Consider the following 14,522-nt stretch of genomic DNA (forward strand, 5'->3'; position numbering starts at 1 on the left):
AAATTAAGCAAGATGTGTGTGTCAGTAAAAGCATAATATAAAGAAACCACTACAGATTCTGTGTTATTCTAGGGGCGTACAAAAGAAAATGCTTAATTCTGGAATATTCTCACATATGTCAGTAGCTCTTGAAAGTGATGAGACTTGTGTCTAAACATACAATTCATTTATGTCATATATGCTTTATACATACAGCTGGACATCATTTCACACAGTATTTTAAATTAATTCTGCCAGTGGAAAAATGTGTCTACATTGAACTATCACATTGTGGTGTCCTGCTGGGCTCAAAATTTTTCAGTCTTTAGAGTACTATTGATTTCATATGCTGTAATTCAGGAAAACTCAAGCTGTAATTTCCTTTTGACAGACTGTATTTCAGAACCCCACAAGGGGGTGCTGGAGTATGCCCACACTGCCTGTGACCTGTCTGGATTTGTCACAGAAAATTGAAAAGTTGACAGCGCTTTCCCAAAAGAACAAAATTATTGCAATCTTAATGTTAACCAAGAAACTATTACCATACAAACCATTTGGAACAATGAAAATATTGCAAATATTGAAAGAACCCAAAAGAGCAAGCAAAACAGGAAGACTGTCCCCTACTAACCCAAAATGCCAGAGCAGTGTAGAAACCCGACCAACCAAACAATACTCTATGTTTGAAACTTGCTATTTTACTTTAATAAGTTAAAGCATAGCATATGTTAATTTGTATTAATAAATTAACTATTTTTACTAATTAAATAATGAGTAAATATGTTACTTTAATTAAAGCATAGCATGTTAATAATATGTTAATTTATATTAATAAATTAATTTTACTAATTAAATAATTAGTAAATAATAATGTTACTTTAATAAGTTAAAGCATAGCATATGTTAAGTCTTTACTTACAAAATATGGTAGTATTATTCCCTTTTAGGTATGGAGGATGTAGCCTGGAGGGGTCAATGAATTATCCAAGGTCCTGGTCCAGCTAGTGGGAGAAGTTATTTTTGCAAACCAGAACTTTGTTCAAGAAACCAGAATAGATTGAGCTTATTCTTTCTAGGTACATCAAAGACCAGACTTTGCCAGCACAAACATTAAGATTTTAAAAGCCATTTCAGGACACAGCACTGAGAAAGAAGAAATGCTTTACACCACTTTTGTATAGAGCCTGGTGGTTTGTGGTTAAAGCAGAGCAGGGAACCGGGAACTGAGGTCTGAAAAGTCATCTCCTTCTACTTGCTAAGACATTTAGGAACTAAGTGGGAAGTTCTGAGACTGTGCAAAAAAGTAGGAAACAAAATGGTAAAGTCCTCAGTCATTTTGACGACTTGTATGGACAAGGGCCAGCCTCCATGACAGAGTCAGTACCCAGAATCCCCAGAAGAACTCCCAGAATCTGAGCTCAATCACCCAGACTACATGAACAAGGCGTTTGAACTAGGTTTCCAAATGAAAGTTGTTCTGGAAAGCCCCGACTTTATAACCTATTTTTCTCAGACGCTTTTTACAGCTTCAGAAGCTAAATCTTTTATGTCAACCTGCCTATCAGTAGGGACACAAGTTCTGTACAGGAGCCTGGGATATTCCACTTGGCAGCCCCAACACATGAGGCTGTTTACTACTGAGTGCACATCCAGGGCCTTGAATAACAGGAGAGCTATCCTGGGCTCTGCCCTGTGCGCACCACTTCAGTTATCAAGAAGTGCAGCGTGGCTATTCCTCCCTAATCCTCACCACTAGCTTCTGTCCCCCCATGGAGTAAAAACCAAAACCAATCAAACACCCAAACAAACACAAAACTTATCTTATACTGCCAGACACACTCACAAAATATGTGGACAAACAAGAGCTGCTTAGAATTACTGTGCTGTTTTGTTTTGGTCTAAAGAAAGAGGTTAATCCATATCATTTCAAAACCAAACCCTGGCCATCCCTGTATTACTGTAAGTCCCTAGCTGCATCCTTAGGAGGAGAGTCACTGAACTCACGCTGGGCAGAGTGAGACCCACACTCTGCTGGACACGGAGGAGGGAGGCAGGTGGTTTACGTCTATGTCTTCACTCACAATTAAAGCACTTCCTTAGCTTAATTCCACAACAAATAAATAGATGTTCGGGAAAGTGGTTTTCCCACATTGAGGCTGTGAGGAGGAAACTCCTCTTCCTCACCCCTTCGGTTTCTAAGGGAAATATTCTGTTACTAAAATACTTCAGATTCTTTTTATCTAATGTAACAATTAGTTCAAAACCCAAAGGTGGGGAATAGTGACCACGTGCGGGTTTTGCCCCGCCCCAGCAAACTTTCCAGAAACCTTGAAGGACAGATGTAAGCAATCCAGAGTGGGGTAACCTGTGGGTAATGAGGTGGATCAACCCAAATGCAAGTGGCCTGCATTATGCTATCCACTTAGCCTGTCCATTGAAGGGGTTTCTGGCTTCACCAGCTGTTTTTTTGCTTCCAGGACAAGAACAAGACTAATTAACGGCTGCTTTGTTCTTCCATGAAAGCTCACCAGGATCCACTCACTGCCTTGCCTGGACACAGGCTCAGGATGTTAGAAACGAAGAAGTGTTCACAGGCTAGAAACACAACTCAAAGTCCTCTTTCCGTTTGATTAAACGCTGGGGGAGGGTATGTGTGAGAGCCAGAGGTAGACAGCAGGTGACCTGTCCTGCCACCCGCCTTATTCCTTTGAGACAGTCATACACAGTATCTGGAGCTAGGCTGGCTGCCAGCAAGCTATCTACCTGTCTCCACCTTGGAACAGCAGAGTTAGGAGCATTTGTGATGCTGAGGATTTGACCTCAGTCCCACAGGCTTATGCAGCAAGCACACTTAACTGCTATTTAAAGTGAGAAAGGACTGACAGCCTTGCTCATAATGGGTGTGGTCAAAGGCAAAAGCACTGGAGGCAAAGCACTTGCCCTGCAACGTAAAACCTTGCCAAGAAGGAACAGAGCACAAGGCTGATGGCGCCCTCATCTGGGCTCTTGCACCCCTCGGGAATCTGCTGAGGTCAAGTGAGAAGTGATGGAAGTCCAGTGCACCCACATCTCAGCCTGGGGACTCTGCAGAGTCTGGACAGCATTCAGCTGAGCATGAACAAGACACAAGAAATAAGCAGACCCACAAAGTGATGGAGCAGAAAGCAAACCTAGGGAGCAAGCTGCTGTGCCTACAGGACACTGCCAAGCTCTGAAGGAGGGGCTAGTGTCTCAGGTGCCAACTCCTTGATAGGTGGCTACTCTCAACCCCACAGTCCCCTATGAGCCTCCTGACCAACAGCCAACTAAGCAGTATGTGCACTTGGGCTTGAAACAACCAGCTGAACCCAAGGTGCTGTCTCCATCTTCCTACTGTCTTAAACACACCAAGACACTGGGAACAATGCTGCTTAGAATGGGTGTCTAAAGAGCGGGCAGGAGCATGTCTTCCTATTTCAGTGCATGGAAGGTTGATGTTCTGATATTCCTGGGGATCTTGTGAGAACTTGAGATGTAAGAGATCCTTGGGATTGAAACATTTCTCAGCACAGAGAAAGCCGTCCACGGTATAGTGAGATGGAGTCCTGGATGTAGCCGCCAAAGGTTCCCCAGCTGCACACAGGCATGGAGAAGCTCTCGGGCCAAGACAAAGAAAATAAGGAAGGGATTCAAATTCTTTGTCTATGAACTCATGGGCCAAGATAAACTGATATGAGTCTATACCCTTCAACTTCCATGCCTTGCCAGAGGCCTGAATCTGAATTTGAAAGTTTTCCTTAAGTTTCATAATAGAAGGTTTATATTCAGAACTTGTTTTTAAAGTCCTGAGGACTGAGTTTTAGCTGTGTCTTAGGAACTGGGTCTAAACTCTTTACATGACAATCTATTCAGTAGCATCTGTTCTACCAGGAAGGGCTATTACCACTTCATGGACAGAATAAGGCACAGGAAGGCCACCCAGAACCACGGTCACTGTGCAGGTCTGGGGCTTTTCCTTACCCACTAGCACCACACAACACGGGATGGGGTAGGCCACCCTTCAGAGGAGTGTCTGAACGCTGCAGTGGGACCCCATTACAGAGGAACTCGTAAGCTGTCCTGGAAATCATAGCTGGGGACGTGGATTGAGGGCAGAGAAGGAAACAAGTGTTTCAGAGTGGCAGTGCCACCTTCAGCACACCCCGTGCACTTTTTAAATACACAAGGCATAGGGAAGGGGCTGCTTGGGGGGTGGGGGACAGGCCCAAGGAGCACGGAAGCACGGGGCTACTCACTTCCTCCAACGGGCCCAAGACTATGAATCCAGGAGTTGCAAGAATTCCCTTCCCCAGCTCTGTCTTCCCAGCCCAGCTCCTTCCCATGAGGCACAGGAGCTCCTAGTTGTGAGTGACAGATTAGGATCCTGTCCTGCAAGGGGGACCCTGTAGCTTTTCCCTTCCCTGTGCCAGGGTAAGGAAGTCTCCTTCAGCTATAAATGTCTTCCACTGCTCAGGTATCCTAACCTGGGGACAGAGATAGTAGTAGCTCATCCCAAATTATTAACAAACATGTTGAGCTGTCCTTTTATTTCTCTCATTTTTAATTCTTTTGCTCAACTTTCCTATTTCAATTTTTTTTTTTTTTTTTTGGCTTTGTTTGAGACAAGAGGTTCACTATGTAGCCCAGGTTGGCCTTAAATTCTTAACCTCGGGCTCTCTAGGGATGAAATGCTCTCTACCCTCTCACCCCTGCCATTTTTTCGGTAGGGTCTGGCCAGAACTCAGAGTTCTGCTTTCTGGGTGCTGGGATAAAGGCATCCTCCAACATACCTGGCCCAAACCATGCTTAGTTTCTAACTCCTGATTGTTTATGTGCAGTAGGTTCAGAGCTGGTCAGAAGACTATCTACAGGCAGCTTTACTTTTTCTAACAGAAGGCTTTCTGCAGTCTTCTAATACAGTAACTATTGAAAAGTTTATAAAGCTCTGGGCCATCATTTCATAAACAGCTTATAATTCCTTAAGATTATTTAGTTCTCTATTAATAAACTCAATTATTATTTCATGTAATACTGCCAGACCATGTCCTTTATTAGTTAGGACAAAAAGGTTGATTCGGCTTGAAATCTAATAGAGGAAAGCATCCCTTTCCGTGTCTCTCAGACAACTGCTCATTCCACTCAACTGATCACGTAGGGCAATGACCACTATGGTGACCCTTGACCTTCCCCTACTATATACAACAGTCAGGAGATCAGGGCTGCTATGGATTCCTTAAACTTTTCCTGTTTTCTATGTTCCCCTCCATATCCTAGATGTCCTGGATAGGTTTTGCAGCACGTTTTGTTTCTCCATTGTCTAACTGTGAGTGAAAGTGTCTCTCAAGGCTCCTCCGACTCTGATTTTACTTCCCCGTCCATCTGTCACTCTGAACTGACAGGATCAGGACCCGTGAAGTTAACCATCTAACAGCAACCACTCAGACACCTTCCCGTGGCTCCAGCACCTGTTCCTGGCAGGCATGGAGTGATATCATGCACTAACAGCAAAGGCTGTGCCAGTTCTCAAAGGCGAACAAGTCCTAAACATCACACACCCGAGAAAGTCTCTTCACCACACAGGACAGCAACATGATCACCGTCAGAGAGCCATCCCTCATCCACACAAATTAGAAAACCACAAAAGACAACAGGTGTTAACAATGGTGGCCTTTGCCAAGTCTGGCTGTGCTTTTTAATTCCTTATTTTTTTAATTACAATGTATTGATTGCATTTATCAGTGATGTTCAGTGCAATGTTTACACACACACACACACACACACACACACACACACACACACACACTGATCAAAGACATCCTTCTTCAGTCCCACCCTCTACTTTTCATTCCTGATTTGTTTCCCTTGTTTTGTTATTAAAAAAAAAAATCATAGTGTTTGCAATCACAGAGTATCTTGAAATACTCTTTTTATAATCAGTGAATCACTGTCCACAGTACAACTGTGTACCATGGATTCCTTTTAATTGTAACTTCTCTAGGTTTCCCATATTATAATTTTATTCTAGACGATTATTATTTTGCAGTGGCTCCAACACTTTAAGTTCTTTTTAACCTTTCACACAACTGGTGGATACTGGGACTACACGTTTCAAAAGTTGTTTTGACCAAATAAATCAGTGAAACAGTCTCTATGTGTGAGCAGTCTAGATCAATGAAGGTATTAAAGAAAATGTTTTTGAAAAACATGTTTCATGGGGTGCAACCCTTAGACAAAGAGTAGTTAGTACCACTGACAGAGGACTGGTCTTCCCCAGAGATGAGCCCCCAAAAGCAGTTACCTGGGGGAGGGGGAAAGGGAAAGGAGAGGAGGGGGGAGGGGAGGAAGAAGAGGGAGAAGAGAAAGAAGAGGAAGAGGAAGAAGAAGAGGAAGAGGAAGAAGAGGAAGAGGAAGAAGAGGAAGTGGAGGAGGAGGAAGAGGAAGAAGAGGAGGAGGAGAAAGGGGAGGGCAGGGGGAGGAGAAAGAAGAGGAAGAGGAGGAGGAAGAAGAGGAAGAGGAAGAGGAAGAAGAGGAAGAGGAAGAATAGGAAGAAAAAGAGGAAGAGGGAGAAGAGGAAGAAGAGGAAGAAGAAGAGGAGGAGGAGGAGAAGGAGGAGGAGGAGGAGGAGGAGGAGGAGGAGGAGGAAGAAGAAGAAGAAGAAGAAGAAGAAGAAGAAGAAGAAGAAGAAGAAGAAGAAGAAGAAGAAGAAGAAGAAGAAGAAGGAGAAGAAGGAGAAGAAGGAGAAGAAGGAGAAGAAGGAGAAGAAGGAGAAGAAGGAGAAGAAGGAGAAGAAGGAGAAGAAGGAGAAGAAGGAGAAGAAGGAGAAGAAGGAGAAGAAGGAGAAGAAGGAGAAGAAGGAGAAGAAGGAGAAGGAGAAGAAGAAGGAGAAGAAGAGGAAGAAGAGGAAGAAGAGGAAGAGGAAGAAGAAGAGGAAGAAGAAGGAGAAGATGGAGAAGAGGAAGAAGAGGAAGAAGAAGAACCCTTTCTCCCCAAGTTGCTTTTAACCATGGTGTTTATCACATCAACAGAAACCAAACTAGGACATAAACTTAAGTGTTGCCTTCTTATTTGCTAACATAGTATTTACTGGCTCTGCCACCACAGAGCTACACCTTGGGCTTACATGCTTGTCAAACACTTCCCCGTGGACCTCCAAGTCATAGTCTGGAAGGAGCTAAGTGAATAGTTCAATGGGTCAAACCCTTGTCCACTATGGAACGTTACGCTGTGTCTATTTTGTTACCATAATAAAAATGCTGCCAAAAAAATTATTGGCATTTTTTTTTTCTTTTCTGTATCATGAACATTACACAGGAAAATCATGACAAACAAAAGCAACTCAGTTGGCATTTGCAATCCAAACTCTAATCCTGACTCCCAACCAAGTAAGTAATCTGAACTCTGAGTTCTTTCAACAATTTCTAAAATAAAACAGTGCCACCTGCTGTGGTGGTAAGTCTGCTGAAGGTCAGCTTGGCGGTGGTGAGAGGGTGAAGCTCCTCAAAACCAAGGAGCGACTGGTCAAGTGCTATTTGTGGCTCTCAGCTCAGGTTCCCACTGACTCATCTATCTATTTACAACAGAGAGCTGACCGGGACATTCTAGAAATGGTGGCAATTGAGCCCTGTCTAGGTGAGCCCCCGGGAGAGCAGGAGGGGCAACATTACAACAGGTGTGGACCCGGTGACAGAGACACACCTCACCCCAAATTTCTATGAATCTCATTTCACTGAAAACATTTCTAAATCACTCTATCCTCTTCATCTAATTTACACGTAAAATAACTTTATTTCTCTTCTTAACTTCGCCTTTCCCCTTAAACACAATGAAGCTGCCTCCCTTCCAGCAGAAACAGACATTTTTTAAATTGATGATGCACTTAGTTCTGTCTAGACATCCCACTCTTTAGCTGTGCATTTCTAGCCTTTACAAAAACAAACAAACAAACAACAACTCGCAGCTCTGTCTTGAGCACAGGAGACCTAAGAATCCTTTGGAGAAATTATGTACAACCTGCCACCCCAGGCGAGCAACATTAGCAGACAGTACTGAGAATAAACTTTCCCTCTGACCAGGAGAGGTGGCAACAGGCCTACAAACGCCAGAACACAGCTGAGTGTAGAAAGAGTACAGCAGGGACATGCTTTTAGAAATTCCATAACTGCTTTTTAGGTTTACGTTCTGTAGGATTTTACTTTTAGGTGTATAATAAGCCCTGGAAACCATTTTAAGATTTTTTTTTCTTAACCATGACTGAGATAGGAGACTATGAAGTACATGCCTCCAGAAAACGCCCTCGGATGTCTGAACGGGACGGCAGTGCTGCTTTTTGACAAAGGACCAGTTCTGTCAACAAACTCATGAATATGGAAACATGCTCAGCAGAAGAACAAGGTACTGCACTCTGTGCACAGCCCACGTTTTAACTGGAACACTCAAGAACTATCCACTGACTGAAGGACAGACTGATTGACTTTAGAAAGAGCTATGTCCAACAGGGCCTGACTTAAATAAAGCCACAAATCCCCGTACAGATAAAAGCAAAGGAGAAACCCATAGCCCAGAGGAGAAAAGATGACAAGAGACATGAGGACTACATGGTGTGGGAGCACTGCCTCTCATGAGGACCACATGGTGTGGGAGCACTGCCTCTCATGAGGACCACATGGTGTGGGAGCACGGCCTCTCATGAGGACCACATGGTGTGGGAGCACTGCCTCTCATGAGGACCACATGGTGTGGGAGCACTGCCTCTCATGAGGACTACATGGTGTGGGAGCACTGCCTCTCATGAGGACCACATGGTGTGGGAGCACTGCCTTTCAGCAGATGGGATGGGCATCTGAGCACACCATGCAGAGAAATGAGCATTGAAGTCTTCCTCATACCACTCACAAGACTGAAGTCAAACTGGGCAGGAACAAAGATAAACTGTAAAAGTCTTAAAATATAAGAGTAAATTTTCATAATCTTGGAGAATCTTTAAATGAGATACTAAAACTATACCTAACCAAAGGGGAAAACGGGTAAACTGGATTTTATCAAAGTCTGTATCTTTTGTACTTCAAAGGATACTATTAAAAGAAGACAATCTACCACCTCCTTTATAATGCAGTGGCCATTTGGGCAGCTTCTGCTCCCTCACAAACAGCTTGCTTCAGCCTGAAGCAAAGAATATGTACCAAGATCTGACAGTAATGACTGTGTATGAAATTTTTACTGGGGATATCATGAACACACCCAGTGTGGGGTATTTTAATATTTTATTTTTCCTATTTTTGGACCAAAACCAAGAAAAGCCAAGTCACTATCAGCAAGGCCAGCCTAGGGCAGGGAGCAGAAAGTGGCCCATTGAGGACAACCATAAAGTCTACTGACTACTCAGAGATCTCAGCCATGGCTACCTGGTGAGGGAAAGGAAGCCTCCTGGAAATCTGAATCAGAGCTCACCACTCTCACTGAGCAAAGCTCAAATGATGATTACATTATGGTGTGTGTGTGTGTGTGTGTGTGTGTACATGGACAGAACACACCTAGGTATGGATGTGCACACCCATATACACGTAGTGGATGCCAGATGTTCTGTATTACCCTAACTGCCAATTGAGACAGGCCTCATAGACCCTGACAGCAAGGTGATGGCCAGCAAGTCCCAGTGACACTCCTGTCGCTATTCCCAGGACACCACAGTTACAGACACACAGACCTGCCTGGCTCTCTATGTGGGTACAGAGGTTTTGAAATCAGACCTTCACGTGTGCATAGCAAGCCCTCTTACACACTCAGGACATGTGTTCTAATGGGAAGGGAAAGAGTTCCGCCCTATTTGAACAAAGATCCTGAGTCAGGCTGGAAGGCCAGACAGGTGTCTTAGAAAACCTCTGAACTGAATGAAAGAGGTAGAAATCAGGGCAAACTAGAGGAGGGGGGTGGGGGGGGACTTGCAGGTGCAAAAGACAGTGGTGGAAGGTGAGTGGCATCTAGGAGCAGTCGGAGCACGCTGGCGGGATGTGGTGAGAGGAAAGTGCTGTACCATGTGACTGGGCAGCCAGCTGATTGCTGTACCTCGGCAGCACAGCACCTGCCTTCCAAACACATGCAAGACCACACGGGGAAAGCATGGTACCGGGGACTAAGTGCATTTTAACACGGGAAAGAATGCACTAACAGGTTTTCAGCAGGTGACGATGGGCTCAATGTGCGACAAGAGAGCTAAGTACCAAAGTAGTGACCAGTTCTATAAGCTGCTAATGAAATGTGCATGAGAAGAATTTTTAATTGTATAGAATTACTAAAACATAAAAGAATGACCCTTCTGCAGGGTGTGGTGGTGCGTGCCTTTAATCCCAGAACTCAGGAGGCAGAGGCAGGTAAATCTCTTGAGTTTGAAGCCAGGTTGGTCTGCATACCAAGTTCTAGGCCCCCTGTCTTAAAATACCCAAACAAAAGCAAGTCATAACCAGGCACAAGAAGTAGGGAGAGGAAAGGGATGGGAAACGCCTGTCACTGCTGGTGGCTCTAGTACTTCTTCCTGAAAAGCAGCCAGTCAAATTTAACAAGCCCTATAAACAGCTCGTAGACTGTGACCTCAGCCTCATCATGAAGTTATACTCAAGGAAATGGATGCACAAAAAGGAAAACAGGATCACAGGCACACAGCCCAATAGCTAAAATAAAGAAACATCCACTTCACAGGGCAGCCGTGAAGTCAGGAACCCTGTGTAACCACAGCAGTGTGCCGTTCAAAAGTATAGAGGGCTGGCTACAGCTCAGTGGAAGAGCACTTGCCTAGCATAAGAGGCCCTGATTTTAGGTATGTATGTATACACACACACACACACACACACACACACACACACACGCACGCACGCCTACTCACACACAAAAGAAAAGAAAGCAAGGAAGAATGCATGGATTTCACCAATACTTAAAATATATCTATTATTCCCATATTTCAAGACTTTTCAAAATACAGTAAAGCCCTAATATGGCCATTTCGATTAGGTTGTGCATACTCTACAAGTTAGTTTAAAGTAGCTCTATTTTAATGACCTGTGTCTGTGAAAGCTGGATACTTTGGACCTGTGGAAGCAGAAAGTATGCGTTCGGCAGCTGCTCCACAGACCCTTCTGTAGAGACTCTGCGAGTGCCCACTCCAGATACCTGCAGGAAAGCAAGAGAAGCACGTGTTCGTCAGTGTCAGCATGCCTTGTCTACACACACCTGCTGACCAACACATCTGTCTCCAACACATCTGTCTCCATCTGCTAAAATCCCTAACTGTTCCTCATAATGCAAACTCTTTTCTTTTGATGTGCGACCAATGTGTTTAATGGAATATGATGAGAATTAAGCCCAAAAAGCAATTCTGGTCCTTGAACTACCTGGTACCACATCTTCAGGATGCTCCAGGTACCACACTTGGGTTAAGACCCCTGTTCTGGGAACACCAGCAAAATGGTATTTTTTTTTCATGTGCCCTTCCCAGTATCTTGGTTTCAGTAGTGATGGGAACGGGGAGCCCCCAGGAATGGACGGCCACACACTCCTGACCATAAACACTCCTGCAAGAGGAGGCAGGCAAAAATGTCAGAGCAGCCCTTGGAGTACCTCTCTCATCTGTCTAAGAGGGAAAGCCTGCTAGGTTTTATTCAAGAAAACTGTACGGTGCATAGTTTTTGCTTCATTCTAACAAACTTAATACCCAGGGCTATCAGGCTGCAGGGAAGGTGAAGACCCACTAAGGTGTGGCCCACTGAGTGGAAGCAAGGAAGTGATAGACCTGTCACTGCTGTAGGCTGTAGTTTAAGAACACGAAAGGTAGAAAAATCCCCTCCAAGAGTCCTTTAAAACAGTCATCCTCTAAATCAACAGCCAAGTCATATGGCAAAACGAGGTTACTCACATGATAGGAAAAGACTCCATGTGAGGAGGTATTAATAAATAAAGAGCTTTCGATGCTTCCTTCTTCAGTAGGTAAGAAAATAATTCTGAAGGATGTTTTCCCCATTGCTGGAATCACCTGGAAGGAAAGCACCTAGTTAGCCATCTGGACAAGTACTCACAGACTTTTTTCCTTTTGGCCCCTTGCTCAGATCCTGTATCTTTTATCAGCATCATGAAGCCCCAAGCCTCTCCAAACTGACCATCTCTGTCACTCCAAGAGCAGCTACCAGTTCATGGCAAATGACAGCCCAGGTCCCTCACTGCAGAGCAGAGTCATGGGCCTCGATTTCTGCTCACCTGTCTGAACCTAACAGCTCTGTCTCTAAGTGCAGAGGATGACGTACAGATGGGCAGATTCGTTGCTAAATATGTTGACACAATATTAAAAACCAGGCACAGTGTTTATCAGCATAAACCAAATCAACCAGAGACCAAATGTAGGGCTTCTCTGTAACATTTCCTTGCTCACTAGTTTGTGAAAGTTGCAACATCGAGCAACATGGCAATCAAAATAATTAAAAGCTTAAGTAAGTTCAAGGGGACTGAAAAATTAAAAGACCGTGGTCTGCAGTTCCGCTGCCATTCAAGTTAACTTCCAAGGAACCCTGGATTTACGAGGTCTGAGGGGGCACAACTCTAACCCAGGGCGAGGTTTAGAAGCCCCAGTATCTATGCCAATCTTAAGATCAATAACATGAGCTTTCTCTACACACAATAAAACCAAGCTATATTTATTTTTAATACATGTCTTAGTCAGGGTTTCTATTCCTGCACAAGCATCATGATCAAGGAGCAAGCTGGGGAGGAAAAGGTTTATTCAGCTTACACTTCCACATTGCTGGACATCAGGACTGGAACCCAAGCAGGTCAGGAAGCAGGAGCTGATGCAGAGTCCACGGAGGGATGTTACTTACTGGCTTGCTTACCCTGGCTTGCTCATCTTGCTTTCTTATAGAACCCAGGTCTGCCAGCCCAGGGATGGCACCACCCACAATGAGCTGGGCCCTAACCACTAATTGAGAAAATGCCTGACAGCTGGATCTCATGGAGGCATTTCCTCAACTGAGGCTCCTTTTTCTGTGGTAACTCCAGCTTGTGTCAAGTTGACACACAAAACTGACCAATACAATACACATATATTACTACAGTTTCTTTAAGCATGTTTCCCCACTAAGTATCCAGAGCTACCAAAACTGTGAAAGGGAATGAATGGGAAAGTACACATAAAGCAAACAAAAAAGCTACCAAATGGAAACATGGGCCAGAAAATGGGATATGAGCAGAAAGTCAGACGCGTCAGCACTCACCCTGCAATGGACAGGCGGCACATGAAAATGTCTGGCAGCTGTAAACACTGAGTTCACCACAACCTCGCTATCCCTGCTGGGGTTGGACACATAGAGAAGCTTGGCCGCAGGATGTCCCAGGAACCTGGTTGGGGAAGCGGAAAGACAAGGTACTTATGGTTATTAGCATCCCTTGTGCATGCACCACACCCCATTATTTATGCTATGGACTGAACTCAGGGTGCCATGCACACCACTGAGCTGGACCTCTAGCCTGCACATATTTTTAACCCCAGAGGGTTATCAATGCTCATTATAAAGTTAAAAGAAGAACAGGGTGGATAGTACCATCCTCAGGGTCAAAGGCCTCCATCAGTCTAGCTGTCTGACTGCAAATGGTCATAGCTGGGTGTGTTGACAGTTGGCTTTCCCTCACAGCAGGGGCTGGAGTATGTGGGCTGTGGAGACCCGCAAGAAGGAGACATAGAGTCTGCAGAGCCATCCATGCTTCTCTCAGTAACCTCTCATCCACAGTAAGTAACCCCAATACATACAAAGTCCCACTTTGGTTTGTCACTGGGACCTAGTAGAATGAGAATTAGTTGCTGCCTAGCTCCCCGCTGCAGGACAAGTGTTCTCAGAACACAACAATCACCAAATCCTGTTGGAAATAAAACATTTAATACATAACCGTTTTAAAAGTAAACAACAACCTTTTATTTGTATAAGACTAATGATAGTCTATACTAGCATCCCATTTGTTTCTGTATTTGGAAGAATTCAGCACATCTGCATTATTAAGTGCTTTCATGTTTGTTTGTTTGTTTGTTTGGGTTTTTTTTTAAATAAAACCAAACATACTCTGGCACGCACCAATGTATCTATGGTTTCCCATTCGAATCAAGATATATTTAGGTAAGAAATTGTATCCGGCATTTAAAGCTTCTCAGAGCCCACAAAGGAAACATCACAAGGAAGGTCCACCCTCCCATGCTGAGGAAATGTATGCAGGAAAGATTAGGAGCAGACATATCCACGGAGTACTGAGAGAACTCCTCATCACATGACTAACCTATGCATGGAAATGGCAGCTACAGGCCCAAGGACAAAAGGAAGAAACCAAACCCCAGTGTTGGGATCCGTGGAACAAGGTGGCCGCTGGTCAGCAAGGAAATCCTCATCCCTTCCTCGATGGCCTACTTTAATTTACTCTCAAATTGGGGCAAGCAGACTTTCATACTGTACTTTTTGGTAAATACGTTTTTGTGATAGTTCAAGAGGGAGAAAGGGACGGAC

General features: G+C 44.3%; 1 protein-coding gene across 5 annotated transcripts in view; it reads right to left on the reverse strand.

Annotated features, from left to right (window-relative positions):
* Positions 1-14,522, reverse strand: part of TMEM131L (transmembrane 131 like) — a 122,787-nt gene that overhangs the window by 40,761 nt on the left and 67,504 nt on the right. For all 5 annotated transcript variants that reach the window (XM_080915620.1, XM_080915622.1, XM_080915621.1 and 2 more), the window contains 3 exons: positions 13,248-13,371; positions 11,900-12,016; positions 11,047-11,157 (listed from right to left, as the gene is read on the reverse strand). In XM_080915620.1, coding sequence (XP_080771746.1) covers positions 11,047-11,157; positions 11,900-12,016; positions 13,248-13,371 — 352 coding nt within the window. The remainder of the gene's footprint in view (positions 1-11,046; positions 11,158-11,899; positions 12,017-13,247; positions 13,372-14,522) is intronic.

This window comes from Micromys minutus (assembly GCF_963924665.1).
Source record: "Micromys minutus genome assembly, chromosome: 4".
Classification (NCBI taxonomy): Eukaryota; Metazoa; Chordata; class Mammalia; order Rodentia; family Muridae; genus Micromys; species Micromys minutus.